Source organism: Etheostoma spectabile, chromosome 16, assembly GCF_008692095.1.
Source record: "Etheostoma spectabile isolate EspeVRDwgs_2016 chromosome 16, UIUC_Espe_1.0, whole genome shotgun sequence".
Lineage (NCBI taxonomy): Eukaryota > Metazoa > Chordata > Actinopteri > Perciformes > Percidae > Etheostoma > Etheostoma spectabile.
In genome coordinates this window covers 27939520-27963470 of record NC_045748.1, presented here as the reverse complement: position 1 = coordinate 27963470, position 23951 = coordinate 27939520, and the positions used below count along the sequence as shown (strand labels likewise).

The 23951-nt window shown below is 40.9% G+C and overlaps 1 protein-coding gene across 2 annotated transcripts; it reads right to left on the bottom strand.

Moving 5' to 3' along the window:
* Nucleotides 1–256: 256 nt before the first annotated feature.
* Nucleotides 257–23951, bottom strand: LOC116704611 (beta-1,3-N-acetylglucosaminyltransferase radical fringe). Of its 2 annotated transcripts, XM_032540212.1 has the most exons (10): nucleotides 23574–23951; nucleotides 17784–18192; nucleotides 17620–17744; nucleotides 10666–10714; nucleotides 9741–9843; nucleotides 9413–9566; nucleotides 9185–9270; nucleotides 7941–8106; nucleotides 6782–6867; nucleotides 257–501 (listed from the first exon to the last, which is right to left on the bottom strand). In XM_032540212.1, the coding sequence occupies exons 2-10, from the start codon at nucleotides 18124–18126 to the stop codon at nucleotides 423–425; spliced, it is 1191 nt and encodes a 396-aa protein (XP_032396103.1). In that variant the 5' UTR covers nucleotides 18127–18192; nucleotides 23574–23951; the 3' UTR covers nucleotides 257–422. The 2 variants fall into 2 exon arrangements, with proteins under 2 accessions (XP_032396103.1, XP_032396102.1); XM_032540211.1 differs by having other exon boundaries at nucleotides 17620–18192.

Here is a 23951-nt window from a genome sequence, read left to right as displayed (position 1 = left end):
CTGTTAAGAACCATTAAAGGGGTTTAGTTTTTAAAAAATTTTTAAAAGTAATTTTTACTTAGGGGTAAAATAGGGCTCTGGCCACAAAAAGGATTCCCCCCCCGGGGGAACGCCCCCCGGGGTAAACCGAAACTAATCATTCTTTGGGTTTTCCCTTTTATTTGGATTGGGGTTCGGGGGTTTTTACTTTCTTTTTTGGGCAAATGGGCTTTGCCTTTGAGGGGTAAAAAAAAAAAAACCCCCCTGGCACGGGCTTTTGGTAAGGTTAGGTTGATCAGCCATCCAAAAAATGACAAAAATTGCCTGGTATATTTTTTTTCAGCTAAACCCAAAACTTGAAAAAAACCAGGGCCCGGGCGGAAGCTTTGGAAATACATTTTTAGCGGGTTTGTGAGTGCTGCAGGATTAAAAACCCAGCGTTTTCAGTTTTTATGGGGCGATTTTTCGGTTTGGGGGGCCCCCATTAGTATCGGGATACAAAAGGCAGGCACCGTCGTGCCCCTGGAGGGGAAGAAAAGGCATCAGGGAAAAATAACTTTCTCCAGGAGCAAAGGTTCAGTGCCCCGGATAAAAACCCCTTAAAAGGGTTTCCTCGCACCCCAAAAAAAAAAAAATTTTTAAGAATGATCTTTTAAACAACAGGGTTTTAAAGGGTTTTTTAAAACCATTTGTGCCCTTTTGGACTTGCCTAAAAAGGTTTTAACCCCAAAAATAAAATGCAGAGAGCCCAAGTTTCCCTTTTATAAGAAAAATTGTTACATTTACACTAAAAAAAAGGAACGGCCTACTCTTGGATTTATGAAATGTTTTTGGATCTTTTCCCCCAAAAAACCTCATTTTTTAAAAGTTAAACGTAACTCTATGGGGAAACCCTCCCAAAATATGCAAAGAGGGAAACGTAAATTTGTTCAGACCCTTTTTGGCATGAAGTGAGTCAATAAAAGCGATGTAATTCCGTGATACCGCACGGGGGACCCGGGTTGGCGCTTTTTTTACTTTTGCGAAGAAGCGGGCCCAACGGTCACAAAAAAAGGGGCCTCGGGGGAAACCCCAACGCCACTATTCGGTCGGTAAGTAAAAGGGTTTTTCTAATTAAATCTGTTGATAAAGTCAGCCAAATGTTTTTAAATGTTTTGAGAGTTAAAAACGTAACTTTAAATAGGCACCGTGAGTTTTCTTTGCCGCGTTTTTATCCCCCTTTGTTTTATTTGAATTTTTTTGGGTTTTTTCGCGGGACCCTTTCCTTTACATTTATTTTGCGGTTTTTCATTTGTTTTTTCTTTTAGTTTTGGTTTCCCAAAACTGATTTTTCATTTACATTGGGTGAAAATTGCACCGGACCGTAGCTTTTGGAAAGTTTTGGCCTTAAAAAGCGGGCCTTTAGAAAAGGGTATCAGCGACTTTAAATTTGCACGACGACAAACGACGACGACCGGCGCCCCCCCCCCCCACCCCCCCCCCCCCCCCCACACACACAACACACACACACACACACAAACACCTTTTAAATTTGGGCCCAAGGCGCGGATGGGAAAACAAAAAACCCCCTTTGGGGGTCTGCCGTGTAAAGCGTGGTAAAGGCCCTAAAAACCCAACGAAGTGAGGGCCTGCCACTACTTGACATGCCTCCCAAAAACCCCCCCCCCTTTTTTTTTTGGGAACCCCAAGCTGCTGGCTTTGCCGGCCCGCCCAGTGTTTTTGAACGGGAAAACTTTGGTTGCCCTTTTTCCCACATTAGAAGGCAATAATCCCCTTAATTTTTTTAAATTTTTTAAAAATGTTTTGTTTCAGTGTACCTAAATAAAGTTGCCAGTGAGTGAAACCCCAAATTGTTTTTTCCTTGAAATATATTTTTGGTAATGATAGATTATTTTTTTTTCCGGTTTTTGCTTCCAGAGTAAGGGACCTCAATTTTTTTAAACCGGATTTTATTTGAATGGATTCTTCATTTTTTTTGGGGTGGCCGGAAACCGTTTTTCCCCTTTTAATTTTGTTTTTCCATTTTTAAATTTTTAAAATTTTTGGTTTTTTTTTTTTTTCCCTTTTTTTTTTCCCAATTTTTGTTTATTTTTGTTTTTTTGCCAATGAATAGGGCTAGAATTAATGTTTTTTTTAACGTGAATGTTCTCGGTTTGAAAAATTTCAAAAAACCGCCCTTTTTGTTTGCAACGGAGGTAAAAAAAAAATTCTCCCTACTAAGTTTTTTTAAAAATTTGGTGAAAGTAATGCTTGCTTTTTAGGTTGGGGTTTTAAAATTAATTCCATAGCAGACCCCAGATAAATTAACCATGAAACATCCCAGGCCTAAATAGGGCGGGAAGGTATAGTTTTGTTTTAAGAAATGTCTTCAAAATTCTGTGAAAAATTTTTCCCATTTTTCAAAAAACCGCAGGGGTTTAAAGGGAGCACCCCAGCCATCCCTTAAAAAAAAAAAGGGGTTTTTGCAAAGGGGCGGGGGACCCGGGAAAAAAAAGCAAAAGTCTACGCCATGAGGACAGAAAGAACCTTAAACCCTCTACATTTTTTAACTAAAAATGGATCTGCTTCCCTTTAGGCCCAAGTATAAGTTTTTGGCAGGAATTGCAAAGGCAACTCCCCTTTACCTGTGAGTATGATTACTGAAAATTTTTAAATCATCCCTTCCCTGCCCCACTTTTGGAATTTTTTTTTTTTCAAATATAAAAAACTTTAATGTATATACATTCACCCCTGGAGTTTATAAAAGTCCAGCCCCAAACAGGTGGGTCCTGTTTTGTTTATGGTTATGGGGTTCCCTGCTAAACTAAAGCCCGCCCTATGTCCCTTTTTCTGTGCTATTTAAAATTTTGAGTTCAAAAAATCTTATTTTCTTTTTTTTAAAATTTTTTAAGGATGACTTTGGGATCCCCAAGAAGGGAGTCCCACTTTAAAGGACTGTTTCTATCTGAAGGGGAATCCCCCCATTTTGGGGGGGTGGATTACCCGGTGAGATTAAAAAAAAAAGGGGGAAAAAAACCCTCCATTTTTTTTTCCCCAAAAAGCCCCCCCCATATAAAATTTGGAAAAAAACCTTTTTTAAAATTTCGACACATTTTTCCTCTTCCATTAGGGAAAAAGGGCATTTTTTTGACAAAAAATTTCCCAAAATTTATTGAAAGAAGGAAAATTCCCACCATCTTCTACACAACACTGACCCTCCCGGGAAAAGGGGGCAAAAATTTGGGATTTAAAAACCCGGGTTTTAATGATAAAAATCCAAGAACATGAAAAAAATTTCCAGAAAAAAAGTGATAAAAATTCAATCTTTAAATTGTTTGTAAAGTTTAAAAGGTCCTCTTCATTTAAATTGGAACCCTTTTTTCCCTTAATTGACCATGTTTGGCAGCAGCAGGGCATTTTTTGGCTGTAGTATTTCCCCCTATGCTGCTTCATGGGTAAAAATAAACTAGCAATTGCTCCCTTAATTAAACCCTTTTTTATTTTTAATTTATTTTTAAAGCTTCAAGAAATTTTTTTTTATCTTTAACCAGGACTGACTGAGGCCACTGGCTGAGTGCAAAATGAAAACGACAGGGGGAAATTTGGGCCCCCAAACAAGGGGCCCCGGCCAAAGACTTTTCTTTATGTTGGCATCAAACATCGAGGGGTGGTGGTTTTCTTCAAGATTTGGACCGGCATGGCCAACAACAGCCTTGTTTTTTGGGGCTTTGGTTTCTCTTTGAAAAAGAGGGGATCCGTCACAGCTCCGTACACTTTTTGAAGGGATTAAAAAAGGGTTTTAAAGGAGTTTTAAGGGACTTAATCTCAAAAAGGAAAACCCAAAATTAAAGGGCAGAACCTCCAGTAAAAAAGAGCTCACTGTTTTTGGCCGTGAGGGGGGAAGGGTTTATTTTTTTTTACGCCTTGGGGGACGGACCCCCTTTTTTTTCCCCTCACAAGACTTTGATTGGAACATTCTTCCTCTTAGTTTTTTATCTTCTTTTCAGTGAAAGGGGTGGAAAAAAACCCCGACACAGTTGAATACTGCCCTCAGGGCCCCTGTGAAAAACCCGGGCCTTTAGTTTAACAGTTGCAGTAAAGATTTTTTTAAAACTTCTGAATACAAATCCGATTTGGTTTTATAGGGAAAATTTTTTTTTGTGTGCCAGCCCCCATTTTGGGACCAAATGATGGTTTTAGTTTACTGTGTAATTTAAAAAACTTTTTAAAAAAACCCCTTTTGATTAAATTTTAAGTTCAACCAAAGGGTTTCCCTTTCCACAACAGTATTGCTTAGATTTTTGACCCCATCCTTAATTTTTATTTACAAAATTTTTTTCATTCACAAAAAAAATTGGTGGGCCTTTAAAGGTTTGGGTTTTTTTCCCCCATTTTTTTTAAAAACGGCATTAAATCAATTTCCTAAGAGTTTTTTTAATCCTCTTTTTTAAACAAGCCAAAAGTTTTAGGGTTTAATTCATGGGGGGCGAAGCAGGCGTAACCCTTTTTTAAAATTTACCCGGTCTGTTTTGACACTTAAACCCTTGAAAGTTATTAATACCAATTTTTTTGTAGTGTTGGGGAAATTTGGCTCTTGAAAAAGGTTTTTGCAAAATGCAAAAGTAAATGGTAAAAAGGGTTTTTTTAAAGATTAAAAAAAATTTTAAAGAGACGGGATTTTTACCTTAAATAAATGGGTTGCCCGGAAAAGGAACTCATGTTTTTTCATTTTAAAACCTTTTATGTTCCTTGAAAATGTTAAATTTAAAAATTTTTACTTAATTTATCTCGACAATTTGAGACCTTGACCCTTTTGTTTGTATTTTCCCTCAAAAATGGTTTTAGAACCCCTTTTTTAAAAAAAAAATGTCCCGTTTCCATTTTGACTGAGTTGGGAAAAAACTGAAAAAAATGACGTTCTTGTTCCTGTTGGTTTGGTTTTTCAGTAAAACGGTTTTGTAAGGGTTTCAATTCTTTTTTGGGCACGGGGAGTGGAAATTTAACCTTTTTTGTGAAAGGTTTCCCATTTGGTTTCAGGCCCAACCCTCTTTTGAGAACAATACAAAAACTTTTTTAGTGCCCAAAAAAATGTGTAATTGGGAAATAGAATATATATATATATTATGAAAAAAATGTGTAGTATTTAAGTGACCAAATAGTATTGGAGTAAAAATTATTGAATAGTGTTGAAATAACGTGATGAAATTGTGAAGGATTAAAATGTTCCAAGAGCACAAATTACTTTATCAAAACATGTTTCAATCACCTCGGTATCAACACAAAATACACAGGTGTATTGAACATGATACCTTGTGTTATTTGACTCATTGTTTAATCTGCTGCCAAAGCAAAACAACTGTGTGCAACCAATGTCACACTATTGAATTAAGTTAATCCAACATGTTATTTTTTTTCAGTGTAGCTCCATCATAGTCCAGGTTGATGTGGAAGAACCTGACTTCAACCTCATCCAACACAACTAGAACGCTGACTGTGAAACCGGCCTATATATATTTTTCACATTCTGCACTCAATCCATTCAGCTATTTGTATCCATTTGTTTTTTTATTCTAAATGTTTAATAGGTTTGTGCAAAGTGCAACCTTTTTTTCTGAATCAGTTGTCCACATACTCCACATGCAGTGTACACTGCAGAAGGATAAACTAAAAAAAAAAGAATTGCCGGTGCAACACAGATGTCTTCTTAATTTATAGTTTTTTACATTTTTTAAGGTGCATAACTGACTAAAGTTTTGATGTAGAGTTACATCTTCATCAGAGTCCTATCATGAAAACCTCTTACAAATATAAAAACAAGACAAAATGTTACAAAAAACTAAGTGCCAACTTAGTACCATTAAAAAGCTTTGATCCCTGGTGATACCAATCCTTAAGATTGCCTCAGAACAATGCTAATGTTCATGGTACCAGAGGTTGATCACCTCTGTGAATCACAACTACTTTACATCCTTAAATATGTTAAAACAAATCATCAATATTATAAATATTTTGTATTTTTAAATTACCTATCGGCCGATGGGTAATTACTATGTCACTTCCGGAGTATTCCGCTGATTTTTTTAATACGTTATTATGGTGCATAACTTACTGGAACAAAACTGAACCGATTCTCTGATATTAACACCTGCAGTGCATTGTGGGATATCGGCTTTGAATGCGCCCTGTTTGAATAATATCTTAGTGTTCTGTCTTACCGTAATATTTCACCGGTAATAAGACCGAAATAATAATATAAAGAAATGAATACCACGATAAACATCTACATAAATGGTGATAGATGTAACATAGTTTTAAAAATATTAACAAACAACAAATCAAACCAGCTTCCCTGGAAATAAGACAAAAAAATAAATAAAAAATACATATAAACCATGATAAGATCTCGTGAATAAATGTTGATTATAACAGCGGTTATTGGGCTAAAAATACCAATAATAGCAAAGCTGTACAGCTTCTCTGCTGCTGACTGGTAGAAGGAATCGTGATGTGATCATGAAAGATGCTTCCCATTGAAATACATTAGTTCAAAAAACGTGCTGACCATTAGGCCTGCACGATTAATTATTATAAAATCACAATCTCGATTCATCCTGTTCACAATTTCATTATTAAATAACTTCTATTTAATTTTACGAGCCGACAGCATCACAAACGCTACTACGTTCTTATAGGTTTTAAAGTGCTCCAAGCGTTGCAATGCTCCCCCTTCCCTTCATTGACTGCCGTGAGTCTGGGTTGTTTGTTGCTTGAGGAACAGAAGGGCCATATTAGTAGTATCGGTAATAGTTATTAATATGCCTACCTCGTGGGGTCCTCAACCAGGGAAAAGCCTCCAACAATGCTGACCACATTTCTTCTGTTTTTAAAGCCTCCGAAGCTGAGAGTCACCTGCCAAACGAACAGAAAATGCACACCGTTAACTTTGGAGAGAGCAAATGATGAAAGGAGCTCAGGAAAAAACACAAACAATAAAAAATAAATTTAGATGCAGACATTTTCATATGAAAAGTGCCAGGTAGTCAATCAATTAAACGTAATTTAATGACAACACTTAATTTATTTAATGGAAAGGATGACAGACTGACATGTACTGTAAGGGTGCCACCCATGGGGTGGCAGTAGCTCAGTCCCTAGGGCGTTGGTTTGGGAACCGGAGGGTCGCCGGGTGCTCTTGAGCAAGGCATCGTAACCCCCTGCCCCCAACTGCTCACTCTGACATCTGTCCATTTGTGCATGAAGAGGTCCTGAGCATGTGTGTGTATTTCAGGCCTGTGTGTACTGATTACTAACAAAACAGTGTGTAAATTGTAATTTGGGGATCAATAAACACTATAAATTATGACTTATTACATGTGCTGGGATTAAGCGAGACGGGTATGGCTGCAGCCTGGAGCGTCCCATGTCATGCCGTCCCGTCTCATGCCAAGGTGTGTCCAACGGTAAATTCAGAGGGTCAAAAGTACGAAGTCGCGAATAATTTTCCAGATGGAATCACGGGCAAATTTGTGACCAGTATTTTATTCTGAAAAGTAGAAGCTCGGGGACGGGACCAGGTGGGATGGCAGAAGGATTTTTTTGCCTAGTTTGCCTATAATCTGCATTTATTTTATAGCCACACATATATTTATTTATTTATTCATCGCATAATAGTCGAAGCGAATTTATTTTATTCCAGATGCGAGCTTTTATTTTGAAAAGTAGAAGCTCGGGGGACGGCATGAGACAGGACGGCATGACATGGGACGCTCCAGGCTGCAGCCATACACTCTTGGATAAAGCCTGACATCGGATGTCCCTGACTTTCCGCTATCTATTTCGTGGTCCACCATGTGGGTTAGCAACGCCCAGGACGGTTGTGATTGGTTAAAGAAAAACAAACAAACCGGAGTAGTTTTTTTACTTAAGCGGTGGACCAGATCTGGCAATCAGAGGCTATACTGTACACAAAACCACACACTCACCTGATCCAGCACCGTGTCTGTGGGCAGCTTCGGTAGGTTCTCCAGGTGAGAGTGGAAGAGGTGTGTGTGTGTGAGGGTCACCTCCAGCAGCGCTTCGATGATGTAGCCGATGGTGCAGTCGTCTGGCAGTCGGATCTTCTCTGCCGTGCTGATAAAATTCCCCAAACTGAAAGCAGGGGACACAGTTTCAGCTTGCGAAGCCTTTCAAAGTGTGTGTTCACACCAACAACAGCCGTTTACAGCAGCCTGTCTTAAACGTAAAGGTACCTTTAAAGGATTTGGGGCCTATTTTTAAGGAACCAACAAGTCAGATAAGGGGTTCTTATATTTACTATGAAGCCACACAGAGGTTTTGAACCAGCAAACAAAGAAATTGTTCGAGTCAATGAAAAGTGTATTTTTGGACTCTGTACGACTGCAAAATATTGACAGTATCATGTCATATTGACAGTATTATTGACAATTGGGGGGTAAGCATTTTTTATTTTCCTATATCTCTTTCCGTAATTTATTTTTCAAATGGTAGCCTATTATAGGCGCCTATACCTGGTGTTCCAGAGCTGCACGTGTGCCAGACTGCCAGTAGACTACATCCATTTAAATTTAAACCTTGCAGTTGCTGCTAAGTGGAGCGTGTGAGCGCTGATCGCGGTTACGTGTCAGTTAAACTTCTCATCTCCAATCCTATCTGTATTTGTGAGAAGTGGTGCTATCCCGAGTTTGAAGATTATTATTGAGTCAATAGACGTGTGTGTTTGTGTTGGCCACTGTCCATTTTTTAAGAGGGTCAGAAGTGCATACATTATTATTATCATTTTTTAGCTCTACGTGGTTGATTTCTCGCGTGAAAAAGTCTCAGAAGTGAATTTAGATGAATTAACAGACGGACAATGGATAAAGTTTCCAGTTGTTGCTGCGTAATGCACGCCATCACAATTGAATTTTCTGATGATATCGTCCGTTGGCACAGCCCTACTATCTATAGGAACACATCAGGGTAAAATGTAGGATTTTGTTGTCTTATTTGGGGTGTTGCAAATTAAGGATTAGATGGTGATATTCTAGTGTGAAGGCATTTTTGGGATGGTCCAGACTTTTGGACCAAATACAGCTTACAGACAGGGTGGTTCTTACTTTTTTTTTGTTTGTTTTTTAAATCACAAAATGCAGCGAAGAGAGTACCCTGGCATCAGAAGGTATAACAGTTTGAATTAGTTCAAAGACCAGGTGAGTGCCTGACCTACCTGGCCCATGGGCTCATTTTTAGTGCCAGGCCTCTGCTGATACAGAAACCTGCTCCACCTGTGGCGAACCAGAACTTGACAGACACCTGAAATGAGACAAAGACAGACAGCTGTTAGGGCTGTACTTGCCTAAAGAAGTTTGCTGCTTTTGTGGCATTGCAAAGATTTTGCTTCATTGGTTTTAGTATGTGAAGCCAGAATCTCTTAACAAGGTACAAGCAGACCAACCGAGCCGTCACTCTTGACCCTCTCTGCAGCCTCTATGGGATGATCCAGGCTGGGTCGGCCCAGGTAGACATCCTGGCTGTGGTGGTAGGAGGAGAGCAGCCGCAGCAGGCTGGGCAGGATCACATAGTTATCATCATCCACATGGCAGAACCACCTACAGCACACAGGGGGACAACAGAAGATACATGAGTACAAATGTATACTGCAGTTGCACACACACACACACACGCACACGCACACGCACACGCACACACACAGTTAAATGTTTACCAGTTTTTTGCAGTTTAACTAGTCTGTTCAGATCAGGTCCAGATGGCATTTAACTCACTTTTTCTGAGACTCGATGAATTTATCGTACTCCACAGACATCTTGCAGCACAGAGCCTGTCGGGTGTGAGCTGCTGAGCAGTTAGTGTTGATGACGTTAGCCCCTGGTAAAGAGACAGCAGAGGACAGCACAGTTCAGTTCCATGCTGTTGTGTATCTGCACTTAAATGTTGGTAGCAGATGATTCACATATAGTACATAAGCACTGGCGATACAGTACATCATAAATGTTTACATTCTTCTTCTGTTTGCTTGGTTTGAAAAATGTGTACTTGCAGTCAGCTTGGGCAGTGTCCAGGCATTATTAGATAGCAGGTTATTAAAGACATCCTCAAGGTATGATTTTCAATACAGTCATAAATACAGACTTTCTATTAAACTGATACGGAGATGCTGTAATGAGGCTGGGTTTCCGTCAGTGTATTGTATTGCAAGTGTGTGTGTGTGTTTATATATATATATATATATATTATAATATATATATATTATATATATATATATATACACACCCACACACACACACACACACACACACAAACAAATACTATATACACACACACACACACACACACCACACTTTATTTTTGAAGTGTCAAATCTCAGGACACTTCACAGAGTACATCTGATACACAATTACACACAATTGTGTGTGTAAAAAGTAGTCAGCAAGCAAACTCTAAAGAGTAAGCTAAAAGTAATTGACAAGCCAGATACTGTTATTGGCTAGCTTGCCCAAAATGTTAAAAATAAATAAATAAAAAGGATTTTTGGTGCCCTACCTATTTCCTATTGTGGATTATTGCAACAAAGGGTTGTGCATGTTTACTCTGATTTGCTGGGTTAATACATAGCATGGCTACACTAAAACAAAGGAACATTTTGAACTCAACACTTTCATTTCCTGTTAGGATTGTCGAGCTTCTTACCTGTTCTCATCCTCAGCTCCTTGTCCTCAGCGTCAGTGAATATGTAGGTCTGAAACAGACAAAAGATGCTCTGTTAAAAAATGCAAGTACAAGCACAAATACACACACACACACTCATGCTCTCCTACTGGGACACAATAAAGTGATCCATTATTTTCTTTTAGATGAGGACACGTGTGCAGTTGCGAGATGAGGAAGCCAAAATCAGACACACAGACAAACACAATAGTGCCAGACAGTTGCAATAAAAGTAGTAGAGGAGCACATTTTCACCGCACAACGCTTAAACTGAGTGTATCTTTTTACCAACAAGCGCGCCGTCGGCAAGGAAACAAAATAAGTTGAGAATAGGGCTGCTATTTGCTATTACGGTATGTTGATTGGTCAAAATGTCTTGACTCAAAAGGTATTTAGTTCCCTGTTGTAAAGGAGTGAAAAAATAAGAAAATATTCACATTAAAGAAGCTGCAGTCAGAGAATTTTGATGTCTAAGCGAGTCATCTTTGCTCTGGTTAAATGATAAGTGAATTGCATGCTCATTATTTTTGCTCTCGTTTGTCTTTAGGTCCTGTTGTGCCAGAGTTTTTACAGAGAAAAGACAGTTTTGGGCCGGTGTGTTTGTTCAGTGATCATCACTCTCATTCCATCTAGATGCCAGTTTATGTAAGAGCCTCCGATAGTGAAGGGTTTTCCACAGACCTCTATATGGACAGTTAGTCGTGTACAGTGTACATCCGACAGAGGTAGACAAGCTCAAGCAAGGAGGCAGGCATTAACCTTCACTCACACACACACCACACACACACACACACCATCTTATGACACGGTCAAGGCTGGTTTAACCTTTGGCTTCTATTAAATAACCACTAACTTTTTATGTGAACGCACAGTCTCTACACAAACCACACAGACTGGTGGAGTGGAAGTGCTACGCTGACATATTTACATGAAAGCAGCTCTCAGTTTTACAGGCAGTAAACACGAGGGGCAGACTTTACTGACCTAAGAGCAGTAAAAAAAAAAAAAAATGGGAACAGGCCTGTACTGCCTGCCAGTAGTGGATAGTACATGGTTAGTTAAAGTTGACCACTAACATAGAACAGACTCAGGGCCAATTCACTGTTTTTTGCAGCTTAGGGGGTCAAAGTTCAACACGGTTCAACTTTGACCGCAGCACGCGCAAGAGCTGCCGCGGTGCGCTATGACATGCATTCACGTGGCGTGAATGTTTGAGGTCATACAGAGACCTCGGACGCAAAACTATGCTGGGGTGCATATATCCATCATAATAGGCATGCCAGATGTGTAGCTAATTGTAGCCTTTTTAATTTAAATCATTCAGGTTTGTTTAAGCTATGCAAAATCAACATGGACATGTCTTCACTGAAATAAAATCAGAACATGTTGCATTTTTTTCCTCAGTTACTTTGGTTCAACACTTGACGCAGATGGGATGTGCATTCAAATATTGGCTCATGTATGATGTAAATGTAGAAAGTCCTGCCTATTTTGCGCTGAACCCGGCGGCAAGCACAACAAATACGTTTTGGGAATAGGACGCAACCTAGCGGCGTGTGAATCGACCCTCACAGTGGAGCCCTTTCACTGCCGACCTGGCCACAGAGCCAGTATGAGCCGAGTTGCTGAGCACCAACTGAACTGGAACATCTCCATCCTCTCTGACCGTAGCATTTGTGGGTGAAGTGGGGGCAGAGTGCTTCTGAAGTTAAACCTCCCTCTCTCCAAACTGAGGCTCTTTGTCCGGCAGAAAGACTTACTAACTGCTTTTAATAGCTCTCAATACAGAGCTGGTCACAGTGCGATCTGTGATCGGTACTTTAAACTTCATATGAGGTACTTAGGACTTCTTTAAAGTACAGCCTCTGTTCATTTACATTTGACTTGGTTGGTTAAACACCTTGAAACAGGAAAACTGGCCATGGAAAGCTGGCTGACTCTTTTTGTGGTGGACAATTTATTTTTTCCACCCCAACCGCTCAAAATACAGCAGAATCAGTTCACTGAATTAATTTAATGGTTGACTGACAGAATTAACTGGCCACTATTTTACTTACTACTGCCCTACTACAACCTTGGGACCGTGGTTGCACATCAAAGCCTTCTATCTCCTCTACGTCATCTGTCAAATAAAGGTGAAAATGCCCACACACAACCTACACACACACAAGTTGTGAGGAGTAGCTGTTTTTTTCTTGTAAGTGATAGTGAATTGCTATTTTTTTACTTCAGTTTAAATATTGTTCACTGTTTTCTGACCTTATGTAGACAATGACTGATCATTAAAACTTTTATCCCAGTTTCCCGTAAAACAAATTCTCAGTGTATGGACGTCTGCAAAGGTTGCTGCACCACGTTAAAACAAGCATATGGATTGATACATATGGAGTCCCAGAAATGTAACAGACCAAATTCCATTACAGGCTCTTAAACCACCCATAACGTCTGTGAAGGTGTGGTGATGTGATGATTGATTAATATCTCCCTGGCTCCTCGGTTAATTCATTTGGGCGCCCTGCTGAAATATGTTGTGGTTTTGGAAGTTGGACGACGTAATGCCTATTTGCTCTATTGGTCGCTCTCTGAACAGTGAGTTCTCGAAGTTATTTCAAGATTCAAAGTTAATTTTAAGGTTCTCTGCTTAAGGCTAATGCTTTGTCATTCAACACACAGGGTTGCACAACAAAATGCCAGTCGTAGTCCCCTTATGCAACACAAAGAATAAAGAAAAAACATGGGCGGGTTGAAGAGTCTTACAGGCTGAGGAAAATGGAAAAAGGTTGATTTGTAGGCTGGTGGTATGACAGTTGATAATTCTCTATCCTTTGTCAGAAGGCCCCAGGGTGAACAGTAAGTGTTGTTTTTTGGTATTCTTTGGACTCTGCGCAGGCACCTCACCTAACCTAGATCACTGATGCTTGGGAGATGGGTACCCATAATGTTCTAGGTTGTTTTAGTCACCCGCTGCAGAGCCCTCCTGCTCCTTTAAGTTTGAGTCCGACCTGTGACAATTTCCACTCCCTCCCCACTTTCCCACCAAGCTGTCCTGTCCATTAAAGGCGAAAAAGCCCCAAAAAATAGTGGAGGTGTGAGATAATCATGTCAGGTTCTCTGTGATGTTGATTCCCATTGATGTATACAGGGGTGTGCAAAAAAAAAAAAAGCATTAATTTCAGCTCACAGAACACAGGAGATCCTGGTCCACCTTTAGCGTTGCCTCACCAGTTATCTGCAGCTGTAATGTTACGCTGCTTATCTTCTGTGACTGTAAACAACTTTAATAGGAGTGGATTCTGACACAAGGCGGTGTCATAAATGTCCTGTGGTTCCACTAAATGTTAGTGAGGAAAACCTAACGGCATCACAGTGGAATCTTTGATGGAAATGTGGCAACACCCTAAAAACCACAACAAACACAGGGTGAATGCAGGCAAGAGCCAAATCCATTAGCACTAGCATCCCTGTATAAGCCTAAATCCATTTATAAAGTGGGGGACGTTGTCGTGAAGCCCTGCTGCTCTCTGTGTCTTGCCTCTCCCGGTCACCACAGGAGCCGGTACATGCTGCAGGAATGTGTTTATATGAGAGGTGCTTATTTATTTAAAAGATGTGCTTGGAATTTTATGACCCGCTGTCAGTATGCAGCTGATAGCTTTAATGATCACAACTTATGAACTAGAACTGCAAGCGGTAACAGGGTCCAAGCCTCCTTGCGCCAGTCACCCCCAATGACCCAGGGTGCGTGCAAAAAACGGGACCCAAAGAGTAACAGTGGGAAGGCAAACGTCTGTAAATATTTACAAGTGTGAGTCGCAAGGTCTGCGGTACATTGTCGTTGCAAATAACCCTTTCACACTGATTGAGTAAAAGGGACGAAACTGGTCTATGTTGGCTAAGGCGCTCCCTAATGACCGATCTTCGCCAAATTTTATACAGTGCCTCAGAGCAGCATGCCGAACACACATCACACGTTTCATGTTGATGGCATTTAATGTGGCAGAGATATCACAATCACAAATTTCCCATTTAAATGCATTGAGTTATTGGCTAAAACAAATATGTTGATTATAACGGCCCACTATGTTTAGAACAGAACATCGTAGTGGGATGGTGAATTATGATGTGCTGTATTTATATAGCTACTTTTCTAGTCTTGACGACTACTCAAAGCGCTTTTACATCATACAGGATACATTCACCATTCACACACATTCATACACTGTGGCCGAGGCTGCTGTACAAGGTGCCACCTGCTCAACAGATAAACACTCACACACTACACACACTACGATGCGCAGCACCGGGGGCAACTCGGGGTTCAGTGTCTTGCCCAAGGACACTTCGACATGGGACTGCAGGGCCAGGGCTTGAACCACCAACCTTCCAATTGACGGGCAACCGCTCTGCCACTGAGCCACAGCCGCCCCATGATCTTGAGTTCTTTGCAGATAACATTTAATTTGGCCGAGATATGATATGATATGATATGCATGTGGTAGCAAGCTAGGAAGATTTGTTTGGTCGTCAAATGCGCATACATTAACCTAGCAAAATTCTTTCCATAAGTTTTGGTCAGGTCCATCTGGAGATGCTATGTACCTGGTTTCGTACAGATCGGTCACACGGCCTAGGACGATTTTGAAAAAGTTGTGTTTTGCGCATTGCAAAAAACATTTAAGCAGACATGGGCGTGGCCTATATCATGCTGTTCAGCTTGATTCAAGGAACACGTGAATGTAAGGTTTTCTAATGTGCAATGTGTAATGTGGGAGTTAAACGCAAAAAAATAGCGCCACCTAGGTCCATGACCCATCTACCCTATTGACTTAAGTGGTGGATTCAAATGTGGGTCCCATATGCCATGCCCACTTTGACCAATCAGTACCCCACTGTAGGTGTGGCCTCAGGAGTGGCCCTAGATCATGGTCCTCAAACTCGTGGCCCGGTGGCTCATTGCGGCCCCGGGGATGAATATTATTGTGGCCCCTACTTGCACATCAAGTTAAGTGTTATGCGGCCCGCGTTTGAAACTTTTTGTCATTGCGCATTGTCACTTATGGGCTACCGTAAGTTAGTCTCGTAGACAGCGGCGTAACGTTGTCAAGCTATCTAATACCCTTTGTGGCAAATGCCGAGGTTTGACAGTGTGAGTCTGTTGTTGTGAAATGCACCAACCATATCAATCTAGGGGCTTAAAGCACCGGCAGTTCCGCGCCCTTTTTGGAGAAATAGAGGTTTTTTTTGGAATACTTGATGCGGCCCAGCCCAACCCAGACTCTACTTCCAGCGGCCCCCAAGTAAGTTGAGTTTGAGACCCCTGCCCTAGATGGTACCCTCCAAATTACATTTAAAAACAAAAAAATCAGATGAGCCATTGATAAGATATATTTTTTTTGTACTTGTAGCGCCCCCTAGTGGCCAATTTTCCATAAATGTGTAGGGGACCTGGAGGGTCATGGCAAACAAGAATCTTAAGTTTTGCGTATTACATTTATTATGGTCGACATATGGCAAAGTTGGTGTTTTCATAGTTAGCGACACACATTTGTCAGCGCGTTATTTGTGCAATTATTATCCTATAAAAATTATTTTCGTAACTTTGTGTCAGATCAGACTAGAGATGCTACGATCTAGCAGAAGTTTGGCAAAGTTGGATTTCAATAAATCACGACGTTTCACACAAAAAAGTCTAGGCAGGCATGGGCGTGGCCTTTATCAGGAAATTCAGTTGGATCCAGGGAACACAAGGATTTGTGGTTTTGGGAGTTATAGGGCCTAACACGTTTTTACTTCTATAGCGCCACCTAGGTCAATTGTTGCGTCTGAGGTCCTTGCAGGGTTCTGGACCAGTTCTGAAAATGCCCCCTCCATGTAAGGTTTAGGCTGTAGTGAGAGTTTTAAGCAGAGAAGAAAAATGGTGTGAAAAAAACAAAAACAAATTCCTTAGGAAATTCCTTGGACCCTAATTGTTAATGGAGGGTTTATAGCTTATGTACTGTACCACACCCCTGGAAGCCATATTAGATGGTTCAGCTCTTGTGTAACAGTGGTTATGAAGAGTTATATTTCTCATCTAACACAGAATTTAGCAAACGCATTTCTTAAGGTGGAGTATATGTAGGAATCCTCAAGTTAAATGCAATACCTTTAAGACTTTTTTTTAAAGCCATTTCCATACATTTTTAGGTTACATCCCCTCCTTTGTCAGACCAAGTGAGTGTTACATATAGGCATATGAAATTCACACTGTTGAGCCAAAACAGCACAACACATGAGCTGGCGACATTGTTTGATACAAACGTGATGGAAAAAAACGCAAGAGGTGGAGGCATTATTCGGCAGAACTAATTTTATAGCTGCTGAGATTTGCATCCCCTGTTATTTCAACCCAAAAGACAAAAGAAGTTTGCCAAAATATATAGTTAGTTGGGTTTCTTTTTTTATCCGCCGAGAGATGCATGTTCTCATGTCTCAGCCCAGGCGAGTTGCAAATGCCTAAAGCTCACACACACACAAGAATAAATTGCCCAAAATATGTGTGCCTTCTAGGCCTCGAGAGACAAATGTTAGGGTTAAGGTTAAAAACAGCAGCTATTAATACTATTCTGCTGAATTAGGAAAAATATTTTTAACACTACCAATTGTTTTGTCCAACAAACAGTCCGGCTCTCTAAGATACACAGAAGCAACAATTTGAGAAGCTAAACCTCCTAATCCAATATTGTTCTTGTTAAATTATTAAAATTATGAATTGATTATTGGCAATAGTCAATCAATACCGGCAATCAACGTATCCTTTTAGCACTATGGTATTTGATTCACTTTGTATAACTGTTATATCTCTTGAGATAGTCCAGCCCTACTGTGAGCACAGCTCAGTTAAGGCCACATCATACATACATAAATAAATAAATAAATAAAATCCAATCTCCTCACCTGGTCTTTAGCTTGGGAAACCCAGGTCTGAATCAACAGCTCCAGTCTGGACTTGTGGTATTTCCTGGTTGTCTTCACTGCAATAAAAATGTCCTTAACCTCTAACCGGTCCCGTGACTTAGACCCTGAAAATTGACCACCCTTTCCTCCAAGGAGAGGTACCGTTTTGGAGTCCATCCCCCTCTTGGGACTATGGATATCATTCCTGGTACCTTGAGTGTCAAAGGATCTCCCCTGCTCCGCTGAGTTCACGTTAGGCTCTGTGGCAGAGTCAGTTTCACCTGCATGGACAGACACTCCAGGAACCTCAACAAGGTGTGATGGGACTGCCTTAGCGGGTCTGACTTGGGGTCGGGGCTGAGGCAGGTCCACATGCCGCGCCGGGGGCTGGAAGGCAGGGATGAGCAGAAGCAGGAGGCCGCAGAATGCGAGGGAAAACAGGAAGCAGAATTTGCTAACACCCACTGAAGCTATGTGCATCCTGACTGGCCAATGGAGCGGGTTCATCAGCCTCCAGGGCTGCAGTCACTTCCAACACCTCCCTGTCCCATCCTCACACCATCACATGGAATTCTGCACAGAAAAAGGGAACGTTTGATCAACATACAGTACAATATATAGACCTCCAATCATACTCTTAGAGCTGTTACAGAGTCAACGCGTCCGTACGCATACGTGTCCGCAGGCTAGCAAACTGTGTCGTCACAGTTTTTGTTACGCGATGCATGCAATACTATGGGTTGTCGGTGGGGGCTACATTGCAAGTATTGTAGATTATTTCAAGTATATGTTATATTTACAGAAGAAGGTTTGAATAAATGTAAATGTAAATGTGCTGTATTTATATAGCGCTTTTCCAGTTTTAACAACTGCTCAAAGCGCTTTTACATCTACAGGATACATTCACCATTCACACACATTCATACACTGTGGCCGGGGCTGCCGTACAAGGTGCCACCTGCTCATCAGATATACATTCATACACATTCACACTCCGATGCGCAGCACCGGGGGCAACTCGGGGTTCAGTGTCTTGCCCAAGGACACTTCGACAATGACTGCAGGGGCAGAGATCGAACCACCAACCTTCCGATTGGCAGGCAACCGCACTACCACTGAGCCACAGCCGCCCCATACAACAGACCGTTTCTGCAGTTACCTCATCGTATTCCCCTACACCCCCCCCCCAACATCATCAGCCTCCCGTGGCAGTGAAAGGAAGCTAAAGCGTCAGGCCGATTATAGATCCAGGATCTAGGATAGGCTGCAGGAAATACGGCAAAGAGAGGGAGGGAGAGAGGGAGATAGAGCAGGTGAGGGAAAGAGAAGAGTGACATACACACCACTTTTTCTAATTACCTGTGCCATTTTTCTACAAAATCTTACTGGCGTTATTTGTTATGTTCACAAAGTTCAGTAGCCTTCATATGAAAATGATTATACCACTGTCACCATCCAATGTTGGATAGACTTTAAGTTCAGCAAAAAATAAGCAATAGGACACACTTCTCTTCAGTTGCCATTTTGAACGCAATATCAGCGATCTCTGCTACCCCGTTGCGTGAGCAGTGTATTGCATTCCACACGTCGCCCGTGACGCTTGCGTCCACTGAGTAGACTATGAAAGGAAGCGCGTCACTCGCGTTGACTCTGTAACGGCCCTTAAGATTAATTCAGCACCTCAAACAATTCTATTCTTTGCACTTCAGCAGAGGGCAAATACAAGTTTGTTTACACGCTCTGATGTTGAAAAAATATATATTTTGTTGTCATACTGTGCTTCTGAATATACCTATAGTCTTGACCTGCTCTATTATCAAAAAATATGGCAATCTCACTTTTGTCAATAAGGAACCTTTCAAAAAGAGAGCGTTTCTAAATATATGTGCCCTGACTTTTAACAGGTATGAGCAATTGACCAATTGGCCTGAACCAAATTATCCGGGATCAACCGGTCAACACAGAGACATGATGGAGTTTCATGCTCCATTGACCTTATTCTGATAGCTTCTTCACAATAAAATAGTATATTTATAGTGAAACTCACTATAAAGCTCTGTAAAGTCAGGGAACTGCAGATTCTGCCTAATTCTGCTTTAAGCAGCTATAATAAATTTTTATAGAATAATGTGAAGTCGGAATTGTTGGTTTTAATTCACGTGTGGTCTTCTTTAGCCCCCCACAAAATGAAACGTTTCAGTTAAGATGTGTGTAGTCTATATCCTTGACGTTCCACTTCCGGGAATGCTCCGGTGCCATGTGTCCTGCTTTCTTTGTTGAGGACTATGGTTACCTGCTCCTCAGATCTCTGCAGGGTAAATCAAGACAGCTAGTTAGACTATCTGTCCAATCTGAGTTTTCTCTCACACGACTATTTTGCAGTGGCTCTGTGGGGAGCTTAGCGCCGCCCGTGACGATTCTGATTGTTTAAAGAAATGCCGCTAAACCAGAGCACGCTTTCCTCCCATCCCTCTGAATACCGTGTGGACTAGCCAGACCCTCCTTCAGCGCGCTTTGGAAGGTCTGGCAAAGCGAGACTAAGATGTGTGTATTATGTGAGTGGTGATCAGCGCAATCACAAACTGTTAACAGTTAGTCTCAACTGTGAAAGCAATGCACCAGTTTCTAGTCTATGATTTGATATTTTTATACATTTTCTCACTGTGTCCACTTCGTATCAACTCCTTTTGTTTTTGAGAAAACTTTCAAACACCCCATTTTACAACTCATTGGAGCTTACCTGCTGTTACGTTCCCCCCAGAATAACCCCCACCACATATCTGTTTCCAATACTGGTTTCTGTCCCCTACAAAAGGGCCCTGTTCAGTCCTGAAATGGATGACAGGAATCCCGATTGACCCCCCCACCAGCAGACAGGCTTTACTCCTGCTGGTTAGTGTTAATAGATTTATTTCACATACAGTCTGGTTTTGTAGGAGTCATCAGTCAGAGCCAGCAGTTTATCAACGAGTTCATAAGAGTGACATCTGAGAGCCAGGCCTCCACATCGACTGGAGCATATGAACCGGTTGCAGCAGGCACACCGCATCAACAGGGAGGCTGTCTTTCAAAGCTCAGGCCAGTGGATGAACTGACTTGAGAAGTATAAATATAATACTTCTTAAAGTGCCCATATTATTCTCATTTTCAGGTTCATAATTGTATTTTGAGGTTGTACCAGAATAGGTCTTCATTTTTATAAAACACCATATTTTTGTTGTACTGCACATTGCTGCAGATCCTGTTTTCACCTGGTTTTTTTAGGTCTCAGTTTGAGCTACAGAGTGAGACATCTCACTTTTATACTATCTTTGTTGGGAGTCGCACATGCTCAGTAGTTAGGTAAGATCCCATCAGCTAGATAATTCTTTCTCCAACTTTGGTCAGTCCAAAGCAGGGTTAGCTGGGAGACTTCTTCTAGACGAGGGCCACTTGTGGAATACCTGCAGATCAGCGACAGGAAGTAGTTCTTTTGGAGATTATGGTCAACTAGTGGGTGTTGTAGCCGTGGTTTGCCATTGAGAATGCGCTAGTATGCTACGGTTAGCCACCTCGTCTCGGCTAGTTAAGTAGAAATCCGTGCAGATTTTGAACAGCTCACACAGAGACTGAAGACAGAGGGCATTCAGAAACCGGATCTCACCCGCATGGATAGTTTTTTTAAGTCAGTTCTGTGTAAAGTCTACGCTGTTGCTATGTACGTAGGTACGTGGAGACACAAACCTACGCCGGACTCTACGCTGTAGCCTGACGCACACTTCTCGAAAAATATAACTACACGTCGCGGCGACGCACATTGCTCGGCCGTGGCCTGGTGGCGTTGCATTTCTACCGACTCATTGCCTGTTTTTCCTTCTCCATAAGCAACATGAAATCAAGGAGAGAGTTAAATTTCCCTGCTGCAGATTTCCCAACGAGACACTTTGTTTCTCTCACAATGCCTCTAGAGTCACTGCTCGTTCCAAAGCTTATTGCCATCACTCTCTCCCTTTTCCCTCGTTCCACCACCCACTCCCCACACACGTGCCGGCTCAACGCACAAGTATAAAGTTCAAGCCACTTCCGTAGGCTACGGCAAAAGCTCTGCATTAACCGGGCACAACCGAAAATCGCGCTTTCGTCCTACACGTAATGTGTTTTTTAGGTTGTTTTGCTAAAGCTCTCTGTCCACACTGAAACGCTGAAACAATGTGAAAACGGTTCAATCTCTTCTCTACAGCCTATTTAGATCAAACAAATACTCAATTAATATATTAACAGACAGAGTACCCAACTGAACACATTTTATTGGCTTAGAATCGCTATTGGCAACAATTGCTAAACACACTGCAAACTCACGGTCCCTTCTTCAATGTGAGTACACAAATGTTGAAAATGCCCGTCCCTAGTAGCCGTGATAAATTAACCTGAAGCTAATGCTTAGCTACCTGTTGAGGAGGAAATTAGCCACCTCTGCATCCTTTTGGGCTCTAAGCTGTCTCAATCTTTCAAGTACATCTCCAATATTTACCTATCTCTGATGGTCCCGTTTGTGTGTTTTCTGCTTTTATCCTACTACTAACGTTACAGCTGTAGCGCACTGGGTTTACGTTTCTACAGGTAGATCTGGCAACCCGGCCTGGCTGTCAAACTGGCTAACACACTGGCCAAAACACAGACAGAAATTCCCGTCATGGAATGGAAATTACAAAAAGGAGAAAATACTGGCAATAGCGTTGTTGTCAGAAAATATAGTATTTCAACTTAGCATGTTTCCTTAATATCTGACTGGGGTAATTTTTTGATTTATTACAGTAAATTTATTACACATAGGACCTTTAATTCCATTTTCCTGATAATAATTACATACTTTTCAATGCAGGACCTTTACTTGTAACAGAATATTTTCACAGTGTGGTATTGGAACTTTTGCTTAAGTAAAGGATCTGAATACTTCTTCCCCCACTGAAAACAGGTTTAACAACAACTGTGCTGCCACATTGGCTACACTGACAATTACAATGTGTAAACACAAAGAGAATTAGAGCCAATAGAAAGTTCCCTTCTTTTTTTTTACTGCCACAAGTTCACATTCATTGTTTCCAATAATCAAAACAGTAAGAAAAAATGAATTTTTTAACCCATTTCGTGGACGTAATTATGTTTTCCTTGAGCAAGACACAGATGTTTTAAGTTTTTTTAAGGGTGCTGTTCTGTAGCTGACCTATGACCTCCAAAATAAAAAGGATATGGAATTGTGAAAGGACTAAGCAATAACTCATAATACAAATTATACTAAAAAAGAAAATTATTTCTAGTGTGCCTAGTGCACAATCAAAGTTTATTTGAAGTGCTTCTAAACTGAGCCAACATCTAATTGTTATCCCATTGTAAAGACCACATTCTCCTTTACATACAGATTTCCAACAGTTTTTAAAGGGCACCTAGAGATTTATACAAGCCAACTATGTCTCCTGATACTTTAGCCATTGCATTTAATGGCAACCTTAAGATAGCTCTGGAAAACTTGCTTATTAAACAGCTGTGTTACTTCCATTTAAAAATGCGAACATTTAAGATCGCCTTGTTTATAGGCAACGTTACATACAGTATTATTATGTCACAAGTGGTATTAAGAGTCAAAGAGACATACTATTGAATTCGGCAGACGTATTTCCCAGGTTTTCTCATGTTATCTGGGTTACTGCTTGACTAGCAGCGTAACATTGAAAATGTGAGAACTCTGAGAGAAACCGTTCCAAAAGTAGAATTTGCATTCAATTAACGTATATTACATCTATGACGAGTAGCATAGTTTTAATTCCTAACGTTATACATGTTATCGTCTTGTTATTCGGGACGCAAAAAGTCAGTCTTTGACGAGCGCTATCTAAATAGAAAGATTTCCAAATGGAGTTTGGCGTGGTGAAACAGCTTTGGAAATAATGGCATTGGGACCTCGCTGCAGCACTTACCATAACATTCTGGAGGACACATTTGACGTTATTTTCCATTATGACGAGGACGGAAGCATATAGCTTTTACTGAAAAGCAACTAGCTTACAGGAAAAACAACCGTTTCGAATGGTTGAATGATAACCTGAATGCCACCGGATCCACTGCTCGACTCGCTTTCTTTTTGTTCCGACGTGACTTTAAATTTACCGTTCGGCGGTTTTCGTAGGTCCTATTCTGCCTTTTCGGAGTAGGTCAAGTAGGTTAGCGTTCAGGAAGTTATTAAGAAGCCTTAAACCAGCATACGGTTACTTTCACTGCCAGCCCTTCCACTTCTAGTTAACCAAACATTCCACAAACCACTAAAACTCATGTCGGAAAGCCGTGTCAAGCTAGCC

What these genes read in the sequence shown, in the direction of transcription:
- LOC116704611 (XM_032540211.1), bottom strand. Translation starts at nt 18,126, where the DNA reads ATGAACCCGCTCCATTGGCCAGTCAGGATGCACATAGCTTCAGTGGGT. An exon ending in GGGTCAAGAGTGACGGCTCG is followed by an intron (nt 9,271 to 9,412) that starts GTTGGTCTGCTT and finishes GTCTCATTTCAG; the next exon opens with GTGTCTGTCAAGTTCTGGTT. An exon ending in CTGGTTGAGGACCCCACGAG is followed by an intron (nt 502 to 6,781) that starts GTAGGCATATTA and finishes CTTCCCCTCCAG; the next exon opens with GGGCACGACGGTGCCTGCCT.